Source organism: Chenopodium quinoa, unplaced genomic scaffold (genome assembly GCF_001683475.1).
Source record: "Chenopodium quinoa cultivar QQ74 unplaced genomic scaffold, ASM168347v1, whole genome shotgun sequence".
Classification (NCBI taxonomy): domain Eukaryota; kingdom Viridiplantae; phylum Streptophyta; class Magnoliopsida; order Caryophyllales; family Amaranthaceae; genus Chenopodium; species Chenopodium quinoa.
This window is the reverse complement of record NW_018744367.1, coordinates 5,066,513-5,092,804: the sequence shown is the minus strand read 5'-3', so window position 1 is coordinate 5,092,804 and position 26,292 is coordinate 5,066,513. Positions and strand designations below refer to the sequence as shown.

The window sequence follows — 26,292 nt, the reverse complement described above, 5'->3', positions numbered from 1 at the left end:
AACCTTTGAAGGTACATAAGGTTAGTGAACGCCATTAGATGATCTTTTGGGTTTGTAGTGCCATCATAGGCTCCTACCAACACATTCTTCACCTTGGCCGGCTGGGCGACCTCAATATTTCCTTGGAGAAGGCGGAGAACTGTTCCCCAAGTCTAAGCAACCTAAGTTGCCAGTCCAAAGGCTGGACGTTTCTTGCCGCCTGTCCTCCAAACATAGTAGGCTGCATGAAATATTGAGGTTGCGGCACGTATGGCTAGGGTGGCACATGCGGTGCCGCCTGGTTTTTCTGGGAGCCGGACCGGTGGGAGGTACCGCCTGTCTGGCTTTCATAATTTAAGTTCGAATACCTCAAGGAGGTATTGTGTAAACTGTCCTGAAAATCAGACGTTGAGGCCGATTCTGACAATCGATCACTTTTCTTCTGCTCTAACAACATTCGAGCATCAGAGTATGTTCTCTTTGACCCATCCGGTTGAATATGACGGATGGGCTTTCTCTTTCTTGGCGAGGGAAAGCGATACTTCGTTAGGTCGATCACTGGCGGCTGCCTTGCCTTAGACTTTGTGTAAGGGGTCGCCTCACGATCTTTTACAGGCTTCTTCCTCTCAGACTGGGAGGGTCTTCTGGCCGACTGTTCCTTTGATGGAGCAGGCGTCTTCTTATTGATAAGATCCCGGATCTCCCCTTTGAAACTATTTATGAAGGTCATGAGTTCGTTTCTGGTGATGGGGGCAGATCCCTCGGCAGTCTGTTGATGATCAAGCGGCGGGCCGGCTGGTTTACTGGATCCAGCCGGGTAGTCCTCCCGCTCCCTCCTTTCAGTGGGACGGGTGCGTCGAGCTCTTAGGGTCCCGTCAGAGGCCTTGTGGGTCTCGACTTCAATTTCATTGTCAGTATCCTAGACAATCTAAACCAGGGGGTCGTCCATGGGACGCTTCTCACTTAGAATCAGTACAGACTGTGATTCCATCTTGAAAGTACTCTCCCCACAGACGGCGCCAAAATGTTTCGGGGTTTTCTGATGTCCCAGCGGGAGAGTTACAATTCCAGGACTGATATCCTTGTGCCTGTACCTGCAAAACAACGGAGACTCCGCGTGGTGGGAGTTTCGCCTCCGACGATCAAGTTAGTACTTGTTTAAGGAGTAAATAAGTGCGGAAAAGTAAAGGTGGGAGATCTGGTTCCTCCAGGAGAGGAGTGATCAGTGTTTTTAGGCTTCTCTAGGTGAGAGTAATTATTGCTGATTACCCCTTTAATGAGGATTCATTAATGTATTTATAACCTTGGGAAGCGTGCCTAATTCTAGGGTTTTTGGCAAACCCTAGATCTGACTGGGCTGCTCCTGGAAAGTGAGCTTAGGAGGCCATTTTTCCTAAGTGGCAAACAGTAGGCCACTTGGCATGGCATGATGGGTCCATGGTGGACAAATGGCTGTGTGCCACGTGGCAGGCCTTGAAAGGTCCAAATGGAGGACACTTGGCAGGACCTGATTGGTCCACGTGGCATACACTGATTGGGCAGGGAAAACCTCCTAATCAACATGCTAGGGTTTGTTATTAATCTGTTTAGTATCATGCCTAGGATCTTACTAATGATGTTTTGATGATATAATAATTATGATGATGATTGTTGTGTTAATTATATGTTGCTTGATTATTCATGATTGATTGTTTCGCTTTATCACGCTCCTTTTTGCAGGTTTAAAGGGAATTTGTATTTAAAATCTCGCCTAATAAGATAATTAATAATTTGATTTAGGCTTAATATGATTTCAATTCAAGTGATCACCAATAATAGATTTGATTGTGCATTAATAATCAACCAACGTAGATTAAAAAGGTTTAGGGCTAATTTGATGTATGTATGTTGATCGGAAAGGGCACATGAATATCATAAGAATTAAGTAGAGGCCGATTTAGGGCGGGTTCAATCTCTTTTAGGTTGGATTTGTACCATCATCCCCGAATATCCAGTCATGGTTCCGGACCACTATGGAGTTAGCGATCTCCGTGATCGTGAATGGGGTGTAGCCTTCACACCTGTGAACAGTTTACAAGTTCCTAAAACTTGTTGGCGACTCTTTTATCTCTAACTTCCTTCCCTTTGGACGCCACCATGCTTAAAAACATGATCACAGTGGGGCTCAAAAGGTTGAGTTTGAAAAATTCCCTACAGTTTTTGGCAACTCCACTAGGGAGGATTTCTAATTTTGATTCCTAAAATTTATTTTGGCAATCGATTTAGAATGAGTGGATGAGACTTGAAAGATTCTAATATTCATTGTGTGTAATTTTGATTAACATTGTGGCATAAGCATAAATAGGATCGCATTATTAGAAAGACCATCCGTAATGCGTAAAAAACATAGGATTTTTACACGTAGGAAAAGCCGGAAATATCTTTCACAACTAAAATCGAATAAGCGCTACGAAAATTGGAAAAAAAAAATTGAATTCCAGAATTGCCGCGACGTGCTGGATTTGTCGCGAGACGACATAGTCCATCGCCAAACGAAAATTCTATCGCGGCGTGATAGAGTTGTCACTGCACGATAGACCCTGTTTTTCTGAGTTCTCACGACATTGCGCTAGTTTTTTGCTATCGTGTTTTGACTAATTCTAGTACTGCTTTACCGATTTTACTTCCTGATTGTCTTTTTTTTACTTTTCTAAACCCATATGTGTTCTACATATGGTCTTAGCCCTTGGGAATTCACTCTCCATCCACCCTAATGAACGCTCCGTGCAATAATGGATGCATCCGAGATTGTGAATTCACCAAACCATGGAAGCAAGTTTAACTTGCGGGGTCCCATCCATCGTGCCAACCCTTCTAAGATAAGGCTTCCGCGCGATGCATCTGGATTCATAACCATGGACCCTTTTGACACCATAATCCTTGACCTTAGAGAATTAGATCCATGGTTAGGTTGCAAACTCATTGCATCATGTTGTGACTACTTGTGCATATCCTTACTTGTGATTAAACTAACCTTTTGTGTTGATTTGTTTCTTGTAAATAAAGTCTAACAAACTAACCAAGGACTAAAAAAAGACTTTGCTCATTAAATTGGTTATTTAATTTTTGAACCTATAAAGTCTAAACGTACTTAACTTAGCCGTCTATAGGATTACACCTTCAAAAGAATCACCGAAAATAGATTAGATTAACGTTTCATTAGTGACGCGAAAATCTGGTCTGTGCCGCAAAACGTCAGCTTCATCGCGCCGTGATATCGTGGCGCGGTGGAACCAACGTTTCGCGACAGTTCCATCGCCACACGATGGTTCGGTTCGTTCTTTCCGAGTGTTCATGTCGAGTCTAATTTCCATAATTAACCGGTTTAATGAATATACGAGGTCCTAGTTTGGTTTTTGTTGAGTCTAATCACATATTTAGTCCCATGGTCGTCAGACGAGTCTTGAACATATCACTTTCACTCACGAGGCATTGCACACACTTTTGTACATGTCTTTTCACCATGACTATGTCTAGAGTCTTGTGTGCATTTTTCTGTCATTTTTTTAAGGGGGATAAGTCGGATACTATCCTCCCAACATAAACCATGTTGTTTGAAAAGCTGATTTGATCCCCATACTTGATTCCCAAAATATGCACCCATTTTTTGCTTTTTCAACCCAATAAAAGTACGAGCCAATTCAAGTCAAGGAGAGAATATAAGTACTCCTCTTTGATAGACCAGTTCAAAAAAGAAGAAAGATAAGAATGGCAGCCAGTCAAGAAGAGTTTGATAAACTCCAAGAAACTGTGAATGGCCTTGTTGAAATGCTCAAGGGGCTTAGCACTCGGATAGAAAGAGCTGAGGACCCCACCAAGCAAGTACCAACGGAGACAATCAAGCGCATCGAAGACAGTCTAAGTCAAATTTCCAACGATTACAAATACCTTGGTATAATCTCCAAGGGGGTCTCAGTGGACAAAGATCTTCTTCTGCTGAAGTTCTCTGCAAATGACATCCCTAAGTTCAAACCTACTGACAACCCTTACTTTCATTGAGGGCTTTTGAGATAATTACGGAGATCAAGGGGATTGATAAGAAGGTTTTCCCCTCGCTCTTCTCCCTCACCTTGGAACTAGTATGCCAACAATGGTTCTTCTCTATGGGTGCCGAAAAAATTGCTACTTGGGAGGCTATTACACATGTTTTCATTGATAAATACAAATGTAATATTCAAGTAGAAATCGATCATAGGGAGCTTGAAATTCTCAAGAAAAAAGAGAATGAAGGTTTTACTGTATTTTATAATAGATGGAAGGAAACTTTTGCTAGAATGATTGAAATTCCGAGTGAAAAGGAATCTGTAAGGATGTTCATTAAGAATCTCCAAGAAAAATACCAAAAACACTTGAAATATCAATGCAACTTGAATACCTTCAAAGCTGTCTATAATATCGGCATTGAAATTGAAGATGACCTCGCGAAACAAAAAGTTGCTAACAATAGTAACAACGGTGGCTAGAAAGGATAGAAGAACGAAAATCCTTCTTCTTCCAAGAACACTCACTCTAGTAACAATTTTAGTGCCTTTAATCTTAATGATGTCTTAGCCATGGATAATCAAGGATCAAGAAGGCAACTAAGGAAAGAGTTCACCCATATTGGGATGAGCTATGACACTGCCTTTGATGGACTCCATGCCAAAGGACTTATTACTTCCATTGGACTAATGCAAGGTCCTCCACCTGAAAGGAGAACATCCAATTGGAATCCAAATGCACACTACAAATACCATCAAGGTAGGGGTCACTCTACTGAAATTTGTTTGAAGTTAAAAGAAGTTATTCAGTACTTGATTGATAATAACAAACTTCCAGTGCAACCTGCTAGTAAGAAGCCAAGCCTCAATAAATTCTCCACTTTCTGATTCCTTGGCGATTTCTGATGATCAAAAACCATTTGATCCATCACTCCTTATTAAGCTGGTTGAAAACTTCAATAAAAGAGATCCATGCCGTTGAAGAAGAAGAGGAAATTTTCTTCAACGCCATGACTAATTTCCAAGATGAGACTACCAACAAGGACATTGCTAGTCCCTCCCAAAACTCCATCAATGTGGATTTGAATAACCTTTGTGACACTCTTTAAGAATTAAGCCTTGAACTTCAAGTCCTTTATAGGAAGGTAAACAAGGTGGAAAGCAAGCCTATCCTTAAAAGAAAGTGTGACGCCTCTTCTTCCCCTCATAAACTAAACATCATTGGAAGAAATCCATTTATCTTCAACGCTGTTGAACCCCAAGAAAAAAGGAACAAGAGGGCATACACACCTATAGGCACTACTTATGAAAGAGCCTTTGACATGCTCCTTGATAACGGTATGGTCAAGCCTCTTGAACCCAACCACTCGAGTCCCTTAAAAGAATGGACAAATTCAACTGCAAATATCATCAATCCGGAGGTCATACAATTGAAAAGTGCTTCAAGTTCAAGGAATATGTCCAAGGACTTATAGATGATTGGATAGTTTTCATAAACATCCCAAGAATGGATGCCAGTAGAACGTGGACAATGATGCCAACATCAATGGAATTTGGGACAGTGATGACGAGGACGTATACCTCAAAGATATGGTGGAATCACCACTTGCTGCACTCTACCCACTTAAAGACAATGATGACATTTGGGTTGAGGACTCCCCAATCACTTTGCTTACAAGGTCTGGGAGAGTACAACAACCAGTCACAACTTTGCCTATACCTACAACCAAACAAGCTTCAACGCCCATTACTAAAGACAATGACATTGTCAAGCAACTCAAAAAGACTAAGGTGGAGATGAATGTTTGGAAGCTTCTAGCTTCATCTCATGAGCATAGGGTTGTAGTAATGGATGCTCTAGCAAAGGTGGGAATAGATTCTGAGCCTACTCCAGAAGGGCTGGCCAACTTCCTCACAAGTAACCTCCCCAGTCCCGACAATTTAATCACCTTTTCTAATAAAGACTTACCACGGGAAGGTGATAAACATAACAATGCCTTAAACCTTATAGTGGTATGCAAAAGAATGAATGTGCCAATGACCCTCGTAAATAATGGTTCAGCAATCAATGTATGCCCACTTCGCACTGCTAGAATGTTGGGAATAAAGGATGAAGACTTAACTCCATCCACACAAGGCATAAGGGCTTATGACAACACCCGTCCCCAAGCCCTTGGAACTATCACGATGAATGTTACTGCAGAAGTCATTGAGCATAGCACTACTTTTCTAGTGGTAGATATCAAGGCATCATTCAACCTATTGTTGGGACACCCTTGGATCCATGACCTTAAGGTCGTCCCTTCATCTCTCCAATAACAAGTAAAGGCTATAGTTGGAGGAATTCCTATCACGATCGATGCATCCCCCATGAGAATCAAAGCGATTGACAAACCAATCATCCATGTAGAGCACGATGAGCATGACGAAGATTTGTGGGGTTGTAATGCCGAAGAGGTCTCTTTTATCGAGGAATATGAAAAGACCCTTCTTGACTATAACCCCTACTCGAATCTCGTTGTCAATGTTATTCTTAAAAGACAAGGACACTTTCCTAGAATGACTTTGGAAAAGAATTAAGAAAGAGCTAAGCGCATGGGACTACCTAGCCTCCCTAAGAGGGATACTTTTGGACTTGGATTCAACCTAACTCCAGAGGAACTCAAGCGAGCCTTGGAAAAATCCAATTCGCGGAGAAAAGCTCGTGCCCGGAAAGATACAATACTAATAGATCCATACCCTCTTACTTTGAATGAACAATTTATAAAAGAGGGAGAAGACTACCCATGCTACGAATTCCCTAAACCACTTATCAGGAATGGGGTACGCCAGCTTGGGATTGAAATCTTCTTGGATTGTAACTTTCTAGACGAGATTCCTGCTCCTACCTGTACGGAACGAGCATCCCCATGCTTTGACTTTAATGTCATGGGTTTCCTCTTTGGATACAAGAAAAACAAGCTTGAGTGCATCAATGACAACTCCGCACTCATACAGACTGCCTTACAAAGCAAAGACTTCGACCCCTCCAAGCTTTATCACTCCAGTGAAGGGACTACTCCAGGGATGGCGCAAGACCGTGAAAGTGACTACACCAAGTAGAAGGAAAATATCTATAACTATGGGAGAAGGCCCCATGTTCGATGACTCTGAGTCATCTGAGTCAGAGTCTGAGTCTGAGCTTGAGCCTGAGTTTGAGTCTTTTATCGTCGAGTCTTTTAAGTCTCTTGTAGTTTTACCCCCTACTATTAAGCCTAGCTTAGCATCTACCCCTAGAATAGTTAGTAGCCAGGTCTCTGCGGACCTTTCTCTTTTTAATGTAATGATTCAGGAATTCAATAATATAACTTCTTCCGCTTACTCCTCGTGTTATTCCCTCACCCAAGATGACAAGTATTGCTTTGCTAATAATGAAAATGACAAGAAATAATTAAAGCAATGGAGGCACTTGAGAATAAAACGGCATTAATCGAAGAAACTGAAACTGTTAACATCTCAAAGGATCCCACTATTAAAAGAGAACTTAAAATTGGCTTAACCCTAAACGAAGAAGAAAGAGCTGAATTAATAAATCTACTTGTTGAAGATATTCCAGGTATAAGCAGTGAAATTGCTCAACATACTATACCTTAATCCCTGGAATGAAACCTATAAAGCAAAAGTTACATCGAATGAAACCCGACGTAGCACTTAAAATAAAAGAAGAAATTCAAAAACAAATAACTGTAGGTTTTATCAAGGTGTCCAAGTATCCAGAATGGGTCGCTAATGTGGTACCAGTTCCCAAGAAGGATGGTAGGGTAAGAATGTGTTTCGACTACAGGGATCTCAACAAGGCTAGCCCAAAAGACGATTTCCCTCTACCACACATCAATATTCTAGTAGATAATACATCCAATCATGCACTTCTCTCGTTTATGGATGGGTACGTAGGATACAACCAGATTCTCATGGCAGAAGAAGACATGGAAAAGACTACCTTCATAACACCATGGGGCACTTAGTGCTATACGGTGATGCCATTCGGGTTTAAAAACGCGGGTGCCACGTACCAAAGAGCAGCAACTGCCTAACTTCATGACATGATGCATAAAGAAGTCGAGGTGTATGTGGACGATATGATTGTAAAATCTAAAGATCGCCCTGGTCATCAAATAGCCTTGAGAAAATTCTTCGAAAGACTTTGCAAGCACAACATGAGACTGAATCCAGCCAAGTGTGCATTTGGGGTTACCTCCGGGAATCTTCTAGGCTATGTCATTAGCTCTAGAGGGATTGATATAGACCCCACTAAAATTAAGGCCATCATGTCAATGCCGTTGCCCAAGATTGAGAAACAAATTCGAGGATTCACTGGCCGTTTGCAATACGTAAGTAGGTTGAATAAAACTCACAATGGTGTGCGAACTAATATTCAAGAAACTTAAGAAAAATGTGCCAGTGATATGGGACGATGAGTGTCAAGAAGCCTTTGATAAGATCAAAGCCTACCTTGCAAATCCTCCTGTACTAGCGCCAGCATTACCAAGCATTCCTCTTCGTCTATACTTGACAGTCACCAAAAAGACAATGGGGGCTATGCTCGCGCAAGAAGTGGAAGGCAAAGAGAACGCCATCTATTAACTAAGTAAGAAAATGCTTGAATATGAAGTTCGCTACACACCACTTGAGAAGTTGTGCCTCGCACTTGTGTAGGCCACAACAAAGTTAAGACATTACATGCTCGTTCACACAGTCCATGTGGTGTCTCGAATGGATCCTCTCAAGTATCTCTTTGAGAAATCCAACTTAATGGAAGAATATCAAGATGGATGGTCAACTTAGGTCAATTTGACCTAAGGTTCATGCCTCAAAAGTCTTTAAAGGATCCTCAGTCTCTAATTTCCTGGAAGACTTTCCAATTGAAGACACAACACTAGTGCAAGAAAATGACTTTCCAAACGAAGAGTTGATGGTCACTGAGGACGACACTTGGACATTATACTTTGACGGCGCATCTAACCAAAAAGGATGTGGTGTAGGAGTCCTATTAGTGTCACCCAAGGAGGACCATGTTCCAATTTCCATAAAGCTCGACTTCGACGTTACCAACAATGTTGCGGAATATGAAGCATGTATGGTAGGCCTCAAAACAACGTTATCACTATGAGTTAAGAAACTTCGCATATTTGGAGATTCATCCCTTATCATCAACCAAATTTCCAAAAGGTGGAAGCTGAGGAGTGAAAGTCTCGCTTCATATCAAACTTACTTGGAAACCCTCACTGATCAACTCGAACAGGTTGAGTATACATACCTACCCATAGAGGAAAATCAATTTGCCGATGCCTTGGCAAGACTAGCCTCGATGGTTAGAATTCCTAAGGAAATTGAGCAAATGCCTCTAACTATAGGGAAAAGGCATAGGCCTGCTTATGTTCAAGCCATCGAGGATGAAGAAGAACCATGGTATACAAACATTTTCAACTATGTCACCAAAGGGGAATATCCACCTAATGCTGACAAAAGAGCGAAATGTGTCGTAAGACTCTTAGCCTCACAGTTCGTACTCATAGAAGGTGAACTTCATAAAAGGGTACCTAAAGGAAGAGCTCTCCTATGCGTAGGCAAAAAGGGAGCTTAAAAGGCAATGAGAGTTATCCGCAAAGGAGAATGTGGAACACACATGAATGGGAAAATGCTAGTCCAGAAGATCATGCGCCAAGGCATTATTGGACTACCATGGAAAGAGACTGCCATCAATACGTGAAAAGATGTGCGAAATGTCATTTCAACTTGGTTAATAGATATCATTGAAAAGATCACTCCCCCTGGATTAGGAGGTCATGAATACATTCTCGTTGCCATAGACTACTTCACTAAATGGGTTGAAGCAACATCTTACGCAAAACTCACTGCAAAGCACATGGCACTGTTCATCGAAAGAAATATTATATGTAGATTTGGAGTCCCACATGAAATGATAAGTGACAATGGAACTCACTTTAAAGAAGAATGTGAAGACTTACTTAAAAAGTATGGTATTCAACATCATCACCCTTCTTCATATAGACCTCAAGCAAATGGTGCGGTAGAAGCAGCCTATAAAAATCTAAAGACAATCAACGAAAAGATGACATAAAACTACAAAGATTGGCCTAACAAACTCCATTTTGCTCTTTGGGGTTATCGCACGTCAATTCGCTCATCAACAGGAACTACGCCGTTCTCCTTAGTCTATGGAATGGACGTCGTACAACCTGTAGAGTTAGAAATACCTTCCCTACGCATAGCGTTGGAAAGTAAGCTTGACGAGGTTGAATGGACAAGAGCTCGATATGAAGAGCCAGTTCTACTCAATGAAAAGCGGTTAGAAGCCTTGCATCATGTCCGATGCTACCAAAACCGTATGGCTAGACACTTCAATAAAAAGGTCAAGACAAGAAACATCAAGGAAGGAGACTTGGTGTTGAAAGTACTTAGAATGTTCAGGATCCAAGAGGTAAATTTAGGCCTGATTGGTCTGGACCATACATCGTCAAAACCATCCTATCCGGAGACTCAGCTAAGTTAACAGATATGGACGGCAATGAATTTTCCAATATGACAAATCTTGATCAACTCAAGAGGTTCTACCCATAATCTAATGAGTTATGTACTCAAGAGAACTACGCTTGGCCTGATTCCTTAATAAGGATATGTAGGCAGGGTGCGACCACTTTAAAAATTCAAAATCCTTCCTTTGAATGCAAGACATCAACATAAAATAAAAAAAAAACGAGCATTGCGACAAAACAGAATCCAACGTGCCGCGATAGGATCATCGCGTCACGAAAAAATTAATTTTCCTCCGAGGCTAGCTGCGATTAATTGCGACAGTTTCAAATTATTTTGAGAATTTTCCGACTTTCATACTCGGATTATTTTTGAAATTGCTGCAGTTGTTTTCATTGCTTAAAATTTATTGCTAATAAAGGACTTTTAAAGAATAAAGTTAATTTATATGAAAGCTAAGCATTGCATTAATAATTGAATTGAAATTACATTATTTAAAAGATTGAAATTAAAATTTGTCTAAGAAAATTAAAGGCAAAGAAATTCTCTAAAATCTAATCTTCCTTCTCCTTTCAAATCCTTTTCCAGTTTTTCTCTCCATCCTCCTAGCCAGACAATTACTTGACCAAGAGTGATCCTTTAGATGAGCGAACTGAAACCTTAGAGAAAGAAGTTTCCCCTTTAGCAAATACCCCAACCTTCATCTCAACCCAAGTCTTCTTTTCCTTCTCTATAGGAGTAGCTTTCCTCTTCCCTTTGCCCTCTGAAACACTCTTTTTCTTAGGCATGATAGGAGTCTTGAATTCAACTCTCGAGCCCAGACGATCTTTAAGAGGAGCCTTCTTATCCCTTAGGCGGTCTTTTATGTTACTCTTCTCTACACCTTTAAAGTTTGAGTTTCGAACCTTGTTCTTGTCCTTTCGATCTCGAGTAAGAAACCATTGTTTATGTTCCCTAGAAAATAGAGGAGGGGGACTCTATTAGATACAATGGTCCATAAGGGTCTACCATACCAATAATCGTTGAACCTTTCAACGTTCTTTAATACGGAATACTCATAAGGACGGCGATTATCACTAGAAGGAATGGTTTGAGCAAGACCATACTGCCTCATCACTCTAGAGGGGTAACAAAAGGTCAACTTTGATAAGCTTGGAACGCGACAGAAAGCTTGAGTATTGACTCCAGTCATCTTTTCAATCTTCCACCAAAGTACAACCCACTTGATGAAGAAGTCGCGAGCTTCAAATTTTGCTCCACTCCCGATATCCCATCTCTATGGAAAATCGCTTCTTCTTTCTCACAAGGCAATTAGGAGTGTACTTTTCAATATTATCAGGAGGACTGATTAATCCAAGTCTTTCCATTAGCCAAATATGCAACATTGAAAATAAATTGTTATTACACTACAAAATTAAATATTTTTGATTTCTGTAATTAAGAGTATTGATTTTCTACCTGTAATAATATTAGAGATCTTCGAGTTGGTGTTTTGGGATCCTTTTTCAATTCATCTAAACTCATCATTGTTTCTCCAACAATTAGAGGCATTGAATTTCTCCTAGCATCAATTAGCTCAATAACGGATGCTAGAATAGCTTGACCCATATGGATACTACCACTAGTGAGCAAGAATTGGCCAAACATGCAGGAAAGAAATGCTCTCCTTCTATATATGTGAAAAGAATTTGACTTAGGTCTATTAAAGAAAAAAGATGCAAATTTTCTTAGATCTACTTGTTTTCCAATAATTATAGATTTTAAATCAGTTTCCTTAAGATTATAAAAACGCTCAAAATCCTTATAGTAATATTCACATATTGTGGGGATTACATCAAGATGCAAGGTGGGGAAGCCAAAAATAGCACCAAATTCTTCTGGCAAGGGGATAATTTCATCGTTTCCTAGCCTAAAACAATGAGTGTTGGGGTCCCAATATTCTACGGTGGCATGAATAAAATCGCTAATAAAATCTACCCCCTTTATACCCAATAGACCATTCATATTGAGATGTTCAAGTTATTTTTTCTCAGTAGTGGTCAGAGACCGGCACCACTCACTGGTGATTTCACATAAACTCTTAGACATGACTACTAAAGCTAAGAGAATATAGATGCTAATGACTTGAATTATGCAGAATATGACGAATTCGGGGGCTTTTATAAACAAAATTGAAGCAGAAATTGAATTTTATTAGGAGACGGATTCTCCATGTCCATCGCGCCGCGACAGAACCATCGCGCCGCGACAGAGTCATCGCGCCGCGATAAGCCTGTCGCTCCGCGATGGAACTTGACGTCAACGATGGAAAAGGCGTGTCCTGTTTAACTTATTGATTTGATTTTGATTCGAATTCGTACTTTGATTATCCGGATTACATCCAACTTTGTTCACTTTTCCTACCTTATTCGAATTTTGTTCACCCTTTCCTATGATCACTCAACCTTTTTGATTTAATTCTAGTTGATTTGGAATTTCCTTTTTTAGGAATTTCAAATTAATAAATTATAAACTTACGTTGTTCTCATTTTCCTTTTTTTATTTTTTCTTTTGTGGGAGAAAGTCGGATACCCTCTAATGACTATAAAAATGACGGAAGATTTGCGCAAAATTTGTCACAAAATCACATACTCAGATGAAAACAAAAAGTACATAAAATAACTAGATAAAGTCTAAACAGATATAGTCTAATATATACATATGTACATAAGTTTCAATAAAATGTATAAAACACCATGAGCAAAGTCCAAATAGTCCAGAAAATGAAACATAATGCAAGAAAAACTAGGGTGCTGGAGGACGAGGCTCTCGAGGAATGCCCATCGCATCATAGAAGTACACGGACTGAGGAGTCTGCTCCTGGATAGAATTAGCACCGCCCGTCGTGGGGATCACTAGTGTAGGACCCTTCCACTGAGTAACTCCCTGAGGACCGTACTGAAAGCTCCCACCAGCAAAGGGAGTGGGCACAGGCTGCTGCGACGACGAGCAAACCTCGTACGTACCACCACCAAACTGAGACGATGGACCAGCCGCAAACGCGTCTGGAACCACGTAAGGGCGTACCACCGGAGTATTATACCCAGGTGGGACCATATCTGTCGACGAGGACCCATGACTAGGGTTGTCATCATCATTTCCCTCCGCCTGCACTACTAGAAAACAGTCAATCAACAACGGAAAAAATCCGTCGGAAAACCCTGAAATTCCGTCGGAAATGGCCATTTCCGACGGAATTCCATCGAAAAGCATTGTCGGAAGACCTTTTGTAGGAATTTTGCGATATTTCGTTGGAAATTCCGTCGGAATAGACCTTTCTGACAAAATTTGTTCTGTCGGCGCTTTTGTTGACTTTCAGTGAAAATCCGTCGCAAGGTTCGAAAGGAAATTTCCGTCAGAGTGCGATAATTTCCGACGGAAATTTCCGTCGGTGGGGGAGATGTTCCGACAGAATTGTCCGTCAAAGGCGGGATATTCCGACGGAAAATTCCGTCGGAAAAATAAAAAATTAAAAATTAAAAAAAGCCCCTACCCCACCTGCCCAAACCACCCCCACCCACACCCACACCAGCGCCACCAGACTACCCCTTACCCACCACACCAACGCCCACCCTGTTTAGAGTAAAAATACCCTGAGACATGTGGCCCAATAAAGGTCTGCCACGTGTCAAGCTTGCAACGGTCAGCAAAGGCCCAATCCCTATGCGACACGTGTCATTGTACCCTAATTGAGGTACAGTTCTCCCTACTATAATAGTAAGGGCAGACGTCATTAATGGGGATCGAATCATTTTTCCCACAAACCAACAAAACACAAATCCCCTTGCAAACGCTCTCAAATTGAGAAGCATTTATTGTCTTATTTCCACATTTAGAAAGAGACTAACTTAATCTTCGGAGGCGGAACACCCCAGCCCCAGCCGGAGTATTCCGTTATTTGTGCAGGTACAGGTGAAGGAAGGAGCATACTAGGAAATTGTAACTCTCCCGTAGGACACATAAAAAACCCCCAAACATCTGGCGCCGTCTGTGGGGAGAGTACTTTCTAAATGACTTCAGAACCGGTACAGCCGGGTAAAAGTAGTCAACCTGCTGGTAAGGCTGAGGTCCACTCGGACCAAGACACAGCTGACAATCATGAGATTGAAACCTACACAGCAGCCGACGGTTCCTTCAGAACCAAGCATACTCGTTCCAAAGACAAGAGGGAACGAGCAGAGAAGCAAGCAGGCCCAAATCATCCTACCAGGGGACCGCTTGGGTTGACTCCTGCTTCAGAGGGAACCACCCCAGTCTCCAGAGATGAACTCATGAACATGATGATGAGTGATGAGTGATATTTATGTCACTCCTAGGGTAGTTCTTTCTAGTAGTTTTAGCAATAATTCAGTTCATCCTAGTGTGCTTTTGTTATGTTTTGCCTAATTTAAGCAGTCTACCTATGTGTTGCGTAATGTGTTTTTATTTGGTTTAGGTACGCTTTGCTCCCCTCCCTCTTCGTTGTATTACGCTTCGCCTACCTATTTTGTAATTGCAAATTGATTGCGGTTTGAATTGACAAGGAGCCAGAGCAAGGATCGAAGCATTGAACCAGCAGTTTGGAGCGGGCGCGCAACTATAGGCGCAGGCGCGCCACCTTGGGCGCGGGCGCGCGCTGAGCTGGCCCAATCCTGTGACACCCATTTTTGAGCGGGCGCGCTTCTTGAGGAGCGGGCGCGCTTCTTGAGGAGCGGCCGCGTCACCATCTAGCGCGGCGCGCCTGTCTGCTGCGGTCCATAACCTAAAATCAGATTTAAAAAGCAGAGAAGAGGAGAGAGAAAGCAACATTCATTATTCACATATTGAAACTTTCAGCATACTCTTTAGAGGAACATTCTTAGCATAGATTTTAGCTTTCTTGTATTGGAAATTCTTCCATAGATCTTAGTGTAGATCTTCAATTTATCAATTTTAGCTACTTTGGGTATTTTGAGGAAGCATTTTGGAACTCTATTGGTGTTTGTCATCTCACTTGGTATTGAATGAAACTATTGGTATTCTTCTTTTTATTCTTTTGTTATATGCTTAAAGTTCCCATCTTTGTTGGTTTAATTGGTGAAATTATCATCTCTCTCATTAATTTCTTAATTACTTTGTTGATTAGTGTAATTGTAGTTAGGGTTATGGATTGTGAGTAGTTTTCTTATTGCTAGGGGTTTGGTGGAGACATGCTTTGAATTTGATGTATGATAGGCTAGGCTAGTTTGGAATACTTGCAATTAAATCTTCCTTGCGCTTATACTTTTTGGCTACTCCATGTTTATGGCCATATGCATGTTGTGGTTGAGTGACTTGAATTAAATCATGATGATAGTCATTGGGTGATTGATTATTGTCTAACCTTAGTATTGCATGCCTTATGACGATAGTGTAAGTGCATGTTAACTAGGAAAGCTCTTAATCCCGATAGGTGATTAGAGAGTACTCTTGACTTTGCCTTGTATGAGTTGCTTGGTTTGCATGTAAACCTACTTCCCTAAGCCTAGCTCCTTTGACTTCATAGCATGTTTGACCCCTACCCCTAGCATTTATTTTTACTAATTTTACATACTCTTTAGTCTTTAATTCATCCACTATTTTCCTTGACCGAACTAGATTAACTTTAGGAGATAGATAGCAGTGCTTAATCGTTTCCCTGTGTTCGACCCTTGACTTGCCTCTATGCTCTTTTAGTTGCATGTTTAGGACTACAAATATCATTTGATAGAGGTGTCTTAGTAACGACCTAAAACACCGCCTGTCAAATTGGCGCCGTTGCCGGGGAAACGGTTTCCATTGTGCGTATATTTTCTTGTTGAGACTAGTTCATTCGTTTCTTTCTGTTGTTTTTCCGTGTCTTGTCAGTGCTCACTTTTTGCTTAGCTTTGTATATGCACAGGAGGCTTAATAGCCCTAGGCCTTTGGTGTCCATAGACCACGAGCTAGAGCGTACTCTAACGTAATTGAGGAGACAAGCAAGGGAGAGAGGTGAAGACCCACTTCAAGAGGAAGTGAGAAGTTCCCCTACCCCATCTTCACCCAATTCAAGCGAGGAGAGTGAATCACCCACAGGCTCAAATCCCAACCCATTTGCCAATAACCATAATCAACAAAGTATGGGTGATCAAGGAAACGTGGGTGATCAAAGGTCACTAAAGCAACTTGGAGCACCCGAACCATATACCTCTTAAAGTGGGATCCTGGCTCCTACTACCCAAGCAAACAATTTTGAAATCAAGCCTAACTTCATCTCCTTGATAGAAAAGAGGCAATTCACGGGTGGTAAGTTTGAGAACCTACATGAGCATCTCAAAGAATTTCTCAAGTATTGTGACACCATCAAGATCAACGGAGTAACCCAAGAGTACATTCGATTGAAGATGTTTCCATTCTCTCTTATGGGAGTAGCCGAGCATTGGTTGAATAATGACGTGCCTCCCGGTTCTCTCACAACATGGAATGAGGTTACTACGGCATTTTTGGCAAGGTTCTATAATCATAAGAAGACTGCCGAGGCTCGTTCTAAAATTCAAAGCTTTCGCCAAAGGGGAGGTGAGTCTCTATGTGAGGCTTGGGAAAGGTACAAGGAAATCCAAAGACAATGCTCTCATCATGGCATTCCCAACTACCAAATTCTTTAAACTTTCTATGGAGGCCTTTCACCCCAAAGCAAGACAAGTTTAGATGCCGGGGCTGGTGGCCCTATTATGAACAAGAGAGAGGGAGAAGTTGAAAGCATAATAGAAGATGTGGTCCGGAATTATGAGGATTGGTATGAAGGTGAGAGGAAAGCCACTTCAAGCAAAGGAACAGTGCAATCCATCGAGCAAACCAATGCCATCACAAATCTTTCCAACCAAATGACAAAGATGGCGAAACAAATCAAGGAGCTCATGAAATCAAGCACTCAAAATACTTCCTCTCCTTCTACCAAGAGAGGCCATGGTATGAATCCTTCTACTTCTTCTCCCTCTAATTACAATGCTATGCCTCCCGGTTGTATGTTTTGTGATATATGTGGAAACTATGACCATAATTCCGAACAATGCATGTCCATTAATGAATATTAAAGCCCTTCCCAAGAAAATGATGATGATAATGTTGAAGATGTTAATGCTATGAATTTTGTCCCCCGTGAGGGAAATTTTGGAATGCGGCCAAATTGGAATCAAAACCAAAACCGCGGTTGGAATCAAAATCAAGGTTGGAATCAAAATCAATGGAATCAAAGTGGTGGTAGTTATGATAACCAAGGCCAAGGTAAGGGGAACTCTTCTAATTACAATGGAAGAAGTTACTCAAACCAAAGGCCCAATTGGAATCAAAACCAACAACACTATTCCAACAACCAACAACGTTTTAATTCCAATCACGGTTCTGGAAATGGAAGGCCTCAAAATAGACCTCCCGGTTTTGAACAAATTAGGCCACAAGCCCAAATTTCTAACACACCTCCTCCTCAAGTTGAGGCCGCTCCGAATTCTATGATGGGCATGCTCCAAGATTTCATCAAGAATCAAGAGAGCTACAACAAGATTTAAGAGGAGGAAAAGAAACAAATTAAGGCACACATGAAAATGCTTGAGACCCAAATCTCCCAAATTGCCCAACCAAGTTCTTCATCCTCCCCTTCTTCCTCTTCTTCTTTACCTAGCCAAGGTGTCAACCCCAAATTTATGTATTCCATTACCACTAGAAGTGGGAAGATCCTTGAGAGTGATTTAAATGTAGAGAAGAGTTTCGATAAAGGGATAGGACTTGAGGTTGAGGATGAGTCATCAAGAGAGGGTGAGGTTCTAGAAGGAAGTGCCGAAAAGCATGAGAGGGGTGAGAGAGAAAAAGAGAAGATACCCGAAAAGGAGAGCACCAAAGAGCAAACACGTTTACCCCTTAATCTCCAACCTAGGAATGAGAGGTTGCCTTTTCCCCAAAGATTTGCTAGGTCTAAGCTTGATACCCAATTCGGAAAGTTTTTAGAAGTAGTTAAAGGCTTGCATGTTTCTATACCCTTTGTGGATGCTATGAAGGAGATGCCTCACTACTCTAAATTTCTAAAAGACCTTTTGAATGGAAAGAGAGGAGTTGAGACTGTTAATCTAACTGCAAATTGTAGTGCCATTCTCTCTAGTAAGCTACCAACCAAATTGCAAGACCCCGGTAGTTTTTCCATTCCTTGTTCTATCAATGAGATCCATTTGGGGAAGGCTTTGTGTGACCTAGGTGCTAGTGTGAGTTTAATGCCCTTCTCGGTCTACCAAAAGCTCAATGTGGGAAGCCTTTCACCTACAAACATCACTCTCCAACTAGCGGATAGGTCCACAAAATTGCCTATAGGGAAAGTAGAGGACATCCCCCTTAGAGTTGGTAAGTTCACCTTTCCGGTGGATTTTTATGTCCTTGAGATGGATGAAGATGAAAGAATTCCTATAATTTTGGGTAGGCCATTCCTAGCTACTTCTAAAGCGATCATCGATGTCAAAGAAGGTAATATGACCTTGAAGGTTGACAATGATTCTATTGAATTTGACTTGAATAAGGTAATGAGACAACCCTCCTCTAGTAATGAATGCTTTAGAATAGATACAATTGAAAATTTGATGAATGAGTTTAGATACCCTCATATGCATGCTTCTAATGATCTACTTGAGAATGTTTTGTTGAATGAGAATGAAGTAGGCGATCAAAAGGAGATGCAATTGTATGAAGAAATACTTGATGAGAAAGAGAAGACAATCACCGACCAAGAGATGCTCCAAGCACATGAAATCTTCAAGGTAGAGAAGGAGGAGATCTCCAATGGTAAGGGAGCTCCAAAGATAGAATTGAAACCTCTACCTTCGGGCTGGAGGTATGTCTTTTTGGATGCTAATGATACTTCCCCGGTTATTGTCAATGCTAACCTCACGGAAGAGCAAACCTCCTCATTGCTAAATGTCCTGAAAAAGCATAGGAAGGCTTTGGGTTATACTCTTGATGTTCTCAAGGGTATAAGCCCCTCCCTATGCATGCATAAAATCGATTTAGAGGAGGGTGCTAAGCCGTGTAGGCAACGGCAAAGGAAGCTTAATCCTTCCATGCAAGAGGTTGTGAGGAAAGAGGTTTCCAAGCTACTTGAAGCAGGGATCATCTATCCAATTGCTCATAGTGATTGGGTATCCCCGGTTCAAGTAGTGCCGAAAAAAGGAGGTATGACGGTAATGGTTAATGATAAGCAACAATTAGTCCCAACCCGGCTTGTTACGGGTTGGCGTATGTGTATTGATTACCGCCAATTGAATGCCAACACTTCTAAAGACCATTTTCCATTACCGTTTATTGATCAAATGCTTGAGAGGCTTACAAAGCATGCCTTCTATTGCTTTCTTGATGGATATTCGGGATTTTTCCAAATTCCGATTGATCCCAAGGATCTAGAGAAGACAACATTTACTTGTCCCTATGGTACCTTTGCGTACCGTGGGATGCCTTTTGGGCTTTGTAACGCTCCCGCTACATTTCAAAGATGTATGATGTCAATCTTTAGTGATATGATTGAGGATGAGATAGAGGTCTTCATGAATGATTTCTCCGTTGGAGGGACCACCTATGAAAATTGTCTATCTAACTTATCTCGTTGTTTGGAAAGATGTGAGATGGCTAATCTCGTGTTGAATTGGGAAAAATGCCATTTCATGGTAGAGAATGGGATTGTTCTTGGGCACAAAATTTCCCATGCCGACATCGAGGTGGATAGAGCCAAGGTGGAGGTCATAGAGAAACTCCCACCCCCTACCAATGTAAGGGAAGTGAGGTCATTTCTTTGCCACGCCGGGTTTCATCGTCGTTTTATAAAATATTTTTCTTTAATTTCTAAGCCACTCACATCTCTCTTGCAGCAAGATAAAGATTTTGTATTTGATGAAGCTTGCCATGAGTCATTTTGTAGGTTGAAAAAGGCTCTTTGCACCGCCCCCATAGTCCAAGGACCGGATTGGTCTTTACCATTCGAGCTAATTTGTGATGCAAGCGACGAGGCCATTGGATCGGTTCTAGGACAAAGAAAGGATGGGAAACTTCATGTTATATACTATTTGTCCAAGACTCTCAACGATGCTCAACGGAATTATACAACTACCGAGAAAGAGTTCTTGGCGGTTATTCATTCATTTGAGAAGTTTAGAACCTACCTCATTGCTTCTAGGACAATAGTGTATACCGATCACTCGGCTCTCAAATATTTGATAAGCAAGAAGGAGGCCAAACCGAGGTTGTTGAGATGGGTCTTGGTCCTTCAAGACTTTGATTACGAAATGAGAGATAAGAAGGGGGCCGAGAACGTGGTGGCGGACCACCTTTCTAGGTTGGGAGGTGCAAGAATACATGAGGATGGTTAGCCAATTGAAGATGCCCTAATGGATGATGTCTTATATGCTCTTGAGGCAAAATCGGAGCCTTGGTATGCGGATATTGTGAACTACTTGGCTTGTAGTACCGTACTCCCGGATTTCACTCCTCAACAACATCGAAGGCTCAAGCATGAAGCAAAGAAGTATATATGGGATGACCCTATGTTGTTGAAGAGAGGGGTAGATGGACTTTTGAGAAGATGTGTTCCTAATGAAGAGTTCCAAGATGTGCTCTCAATGTGCCACTCATCCCCTTGTGGTGGTCACATGAGTGCCCAAAAGACCGCTTCCAAGGTCTTGCAATGTATGCTCTTTTGGCCCTCTCTATTCAAAGATGCTTGGCAAATTGTTAAAACTTGTGATAGGTGTAAAAGAGTGGGGAACATCTCTAGGAGGGATGAAATGCCTCAAAACCCCATCCTTGAGCTTGAAGTTTTTGATGTATGGGCAGTAGACTTCATGGGGCCCTTCATTTCTTCTAATGGGAACAAATACATCTTGGTAGCCGTAGATTACGTCTCCAAATGGGCAGAAGCCGTGGCTTCTCCTACAAATGATTCCAAGGTGGTTGTGAACTTATTCAAAAGGGTGATCTTTCTGAGGTTTGGTGTCCCTAGGGCTATCATTAGTGATGGAGGGTCACATTTCAAGCATCACACTTTTGCTAGACTTCTTGATAAGTATGGTGTATCCCATAAGCGAGGGCTCTCCTACCACCCTCAAACGAGTGGTCAAGCGGAGGTAACTAATAGGGAGCTTAAGATCATTTTGGAAAAGACGGTGGCAAGAACGAGAAAGGATTGGTCCTCCAAACTCATTGACTCTTTTTGGGCTTATAGGACCTCCTTCAAGACTCCTATAGGGACCACTCCCTATAAACTTGTTTATGGGAAGAATTGCCATTTACCCGTAGAAATGGAACACCGAACGCATTGGGCAATCAAGCGAAACAACTTTGATCTCCATAGTGCGGGTGAACAAAGGCTTCTAGAGCTTCATGAGTTGGAAGAGTTGAGAATGAACGCATATGATAGCGCAAGCCTCTACAAAGCAAGAACCAAGGCGTGGCACGACGCTCAAATTTCCAAGAAGGAATTTGTGGAAGGACAAAAGGTCCTACTCTACAATTCAAGAGTCAAGCTCTTCCCCGGGAAATTGAGGTCTAGATGGAGTGGGCCATTTCAAGTTTCCAAAGCCTTTCCTTATGGCTCGGTTGAGATATTCAATGACAAGTACCCTCCGTTCAAAGTGAATGGGCACCGTCTCAAGCCATACTATGAGGGTCAACTAATTGAGAAGCCAGAGCATTTATCTCTCATTGATGATTTTAAGTCGCCGTGATTTGGTGTGAAGTACGTCAAGCTAGTGACGTTAAAGAAGCGCTTACAGGAGGCAACCCGGTTTCTAACCTTTTTGATTCTATTTTCTTTTAAACCGCTTAGTATAATCTCTCTAACTCTTTTCTTGTATAATGTGATGTAGGTGTTATGGGAAGTGTTTTAGAGAAAAGAGAATATTTGAAGCAAAAGCGATATATTGAGAGGAGAGGTCGCGCTGCAAGGTGGCGCGGGCGCGCCTAACCAGGAGCGGGCGCGCCTCATCTAGGGGCTCAAATTGAATGAGAAAAAACAGAAGGGTCCGCGGTTTGAGCGCGGAAGAGGAAAGGCCGCGCCTCAGTTTCGAAGCGGGCGCGCCAAATCAAGAGCGGGCGCGCATCATCTAGGGGCTGAAATTGGAGGAAAAAGTCAGTAAGGTGCGCGGTTTGTGTGCGAATGAGGAGAGATCGCGCATCTGAAGGTGGCGCGGGCGTGCTGATTACGTAGTGGGCGCGCCATATCTGATGCCTAAATCTTTAGAAAAGCTAGTAAGGGGGCGCGATTCGAGCGCGGAAGAGGAGCAGGCGCGCCGTCCGATCTGAAAAAGTTATTCAAAAATCCCTCAGCTTAGGCGCGGGCGCGTGTTGTTCAGGAGCGGGCGCGTCTCTATCGGGAGCGGGCGCCCATGTTGCGATTTCAGAAAAAAAAAAAAAAACGAGTGAAGGACTCCTCAACACCGAAACCCCCTTACTTCTCCATTCACTCTCAAAACAGAAAACACTCTTCTCACTCACTCTCTCTCTCTAAAACTCACAAACCCTAACTTTCCCATCCTTCAAATCCACTTACTCCATCTTCACGCAAGCTTCAAGGTCATTTTCCTCCATCATCACCACCGCGGCGCTTCTCACCATCACACTCAAGTTCATCTTCTTCCCTTCAACAATTCGACACCAAACAACAATTCACTCGCATAAGTGTAAAGGTATTCAATTTCCTTTGTTAATTATTCTCCTTTGATTGATTTTTAAGCAAGAAATTTGATTATCTTAGATTAATTTTGAGATTCAATTGATTATTGTTGAAATTATTGCTGGATATTCTTGTTGATTCAGTGAAAATTGGTGTCAAAATTGTGGACATACTTGGTTGTTGTTGAATTACTATTGTTATAGAACAGGTACATTGTAGTTTGTGGGGGTGTGGTTGGAATTAGCCGGAGTTGGCTTGTGTTTGAAAAAAAAAAAGAGTAGTCATGAGTTCGTTAAGGATTGGGAAAAAGAGGAAAACTGCTAACTCGGGACAATCGTCCCAAAACCCTAACCCCAATACAACAAACACTCTTCCTACTTTGAAATTCATTAACAAAAACCATGCCTCCGTCTATAATGATATGAAAAAAGAAAATTCAGACCCTCAAGGCATTACCATAGAGAGGACATGGAGAAATTGGGAATAAATGACAACTTATGGTTTCTGTTTGAGAATTTGAGGATGGGATCTTTTGTTAACTCCTCATTCACGACTTACCTAGAACCCTGCTTGGAATTCTTCTCCTCCTTCTCTGTGGACACCTTGGATCTTGATAATGATGTATATAAGATCAAATTCCAACTCTTTAACACCCAGCATGAGCTAACCTTAGGGCAATTCAACCAAGCCTTAGACTTCCTCCTAGAAGCAGATATCTACCGCCCTCTTTACGAAAACTTTAGAGAATACAACGAGACTAGTTGGTGGCGTCACATTTCTGGCAGAGATGAATTCACCACAAGGAAATCTATAGCTAGTGAGATGTTCCACCCAGCCCTTAGGGTCCTGCACCGTTTGTTAGGATATTCTGTTATTAGCAAGCAAGACCTAGGGAAGTTGACTAAAGAGGAAGTGTGTATTCTGTGGATCGCTTCTAGGAGAGAGCAGCCTCGTAAGCTTAACTTAGGTTTTCTCTTCATGACCACCTGTGTAGCTATCGCAAAGGGTAAGAGGTCTGGAGACATACACTGCGAGGCAATGGTCACTAGGTTGGCCATTAAGTTGGGGCACACTGATATGTTACCTCTCTGCACACCCGTGGGGAGTAAAGGTGACATTTACCTTGACCTAGAACAGCTTCGTAGGTCTGACTTTACCTTGCCGACCGCTAACCCTGCCTACTACAGCTGGCTTGTGAGAGGGAGACACCATTGCTTTCTTCCCAAACCCCACCTTACCTCCATCACCCGTGCCACCGATTATGTATGGAGAGTTTTGAGAGATAACAGGCAAGTGCTCGAGCTTGATGGGGATGATGAGGGAGGGGTAGGTGATGAGGAGGAGGTAGAGGAGGAGGTTCAGCAGCAGCAGCAGCAGGCGGGCGCACAGCAGCCCACAAGTACAATCTAGCTATCTGACATAGCTAGGCAATTGCAGGCAATCTATGAGTCACAACAGGGCCACCATCTGCAACAGCAGGGCCTCTATGACTCAGCTGTGGAAAGAGGAGAGATTGCTCTCCCCGTGAACTACCCTAATTGGCCGCCTCAGCACGGCCCTGTTCCTTCTTGGGGGGGGGGAACAATCTCCTCACTTACCCCTACTGGCAAGGTCCTTCCGAGCCTAGTAGGGAGCTCCGCAGCTTCCCAGAGGACGGGCAGTACGATTATCGTGTGCCCGGCGGGTGTGACTTTAGAGGGGACCCTTCTTACCCCTATGTGCATCCTGATCACCCCGCCCCTCTGTATTCCCAGTCTGAGGACACTCCCTCCGATCCTTTGCCCAGCTGGCAAGAGGATCTTTTCAAGGGTCACTACGGTTGGCCACCGGGCTTTGACGGTGGCTGGGGCCTTTTCGGCCCACCTAGTGGCTTCAGCTATGACGAGCCGCCACCTCAGCATGACTCACCTAGTGAGCCTAGCTCTAGTGGCCAGTAGGCTACGTCCCTAGAGTATATCTCTCCCCTGTTTTGCATGTTTATTTTGATGAGAAGGAGATATACTCTTGGTAGGGAGTGACTTGGCTGAGATTCTTACCTGCGTGCCTGTCGGTCTTTCATTGTTTTACTCGTACCTTGATGCTGCTGATTCTGCTGGATTGCATGACTGTTTGTTTGGTTGTTTTTGCCCTTGTTCACTGCTATGGTTGTTGAGTTTTTGATGTGTCTATGATGATGACGATGATTACTGATATTCGCCGACATGGCGATTGACCGGTGTGTGTATATATGGTTCGATGATTGATAAGGTAATGTTGAACTGGGAGTAGTGAAGCAAAAATAAAACTATATTCTACCCAAAAAAAAAAAAAAAAAAAAAAGCCGAATGGGAGTTGCATTTTATTTCTTTCTCGTCCATCCGGACTAACCCTTTTGTGTATATAGTTTGTTTTCCTTCTATTTGGATTCTCACCACTTTTAGGGCGCATGCTTTCCCTTTGGATATGCTCACTTGGGCGTTATTTTGGTGAGATCTTTCTAACTTTTCGTTCTTTTCTTTCATTTTATTTTTCTTTGGTGTGCTTTAGGATAGCTTTAGTTTAGATTGGAGTTGAATGGTTCGAGGTTGTATGCTCTTGATTCTTCGGAATCTGGTGATCGTTGGTATTGATGCCGAACGATCTTTGTTTGACGATTTGGATTTATTTGCTTGCATCCCTTTTACCTTTATGCTCTTTTGTTTTGTATAGGATTTTTCTTTTGCTCAAAACAAACCATGTGGTTGTTGTATATTTTGTCTATTGTTGAGCAATAATTGATGGATTTGCATTCTTGAATGTCTTTCTTCCTAAGGTTTAAGAGTTTCCGCGCTCTTGGATTGCCATTGGTTGACTCTAGGATATTTCTATGCTAAGGTAGTTGTGCTAGAACTCGTAAGGCCCATCATACCCAAATTCACTTGTTTGTGGTAAGAAGGTGTTGCCCTCATTAGGGGATTTGAAGCCCTAAAGGTCGTTTTTGTAACCCGATGTGAGTTTTATTGTTCAGGCCTCCAACACTTCTTGTATGAGCGGCATAGGATCCCTACCAAGGCATGCTTAAATCGAGAACTTGATTTCTAGCTACTCGAG

General features: G+C 42.1%; 1 protein-coding gene across 1 annotated transcript; it reads left to right on the top strand.

The window, feature by feature from the left end:
* Positions 1-18,121: 18,121 nt before the first annotated feature.
* Positions 18,122-20,923, top strand: LOC110696699. Its single transcript, XM_021874051.1, has 3 exons — positions 18,122-19,860; positions 20,176-20,326; positions 20,426-20,923. The coding sequence occupies exons 1-3, from the start codon at positions 18,122-18,124 to the stop codon at positions 20,921-20,923; spliced, it is 2,388 nt and encodes a 795-aa protein (XP_021729743.1).
* The last annotated feature ends 5,369 nt before the right edge of the window (positions 20,924-26,292 follow it).

What these genes read in the sequence shown, in the direction of transcription:
- LOC110696699 (XM_021874051.1), top strand. Translation starts at nt 18,122, where the DNA reads ATGAAAATGCTTGAGACCCAAATCTCCCAAATTGCCCAACCAAGTTCT. An exon ending in AAAGACCATTTTCCATTACC is followed by an intron (nt 19,861 to 20,175) that starts GTTTATTGATCA and finishes TTGTTTGGAAAG; the next exon opens with ATGTGAGATGGCTAATCTCG. An exon ending in AACTCCCACCCCCTACCAAT is followed by an intron (nt 20,327 to 20,425) that starts GTAAGGGAAGTG and finishes TCTCTCTTGCAG; the next exon opens with CAAGATAAAGATTTTGTATT.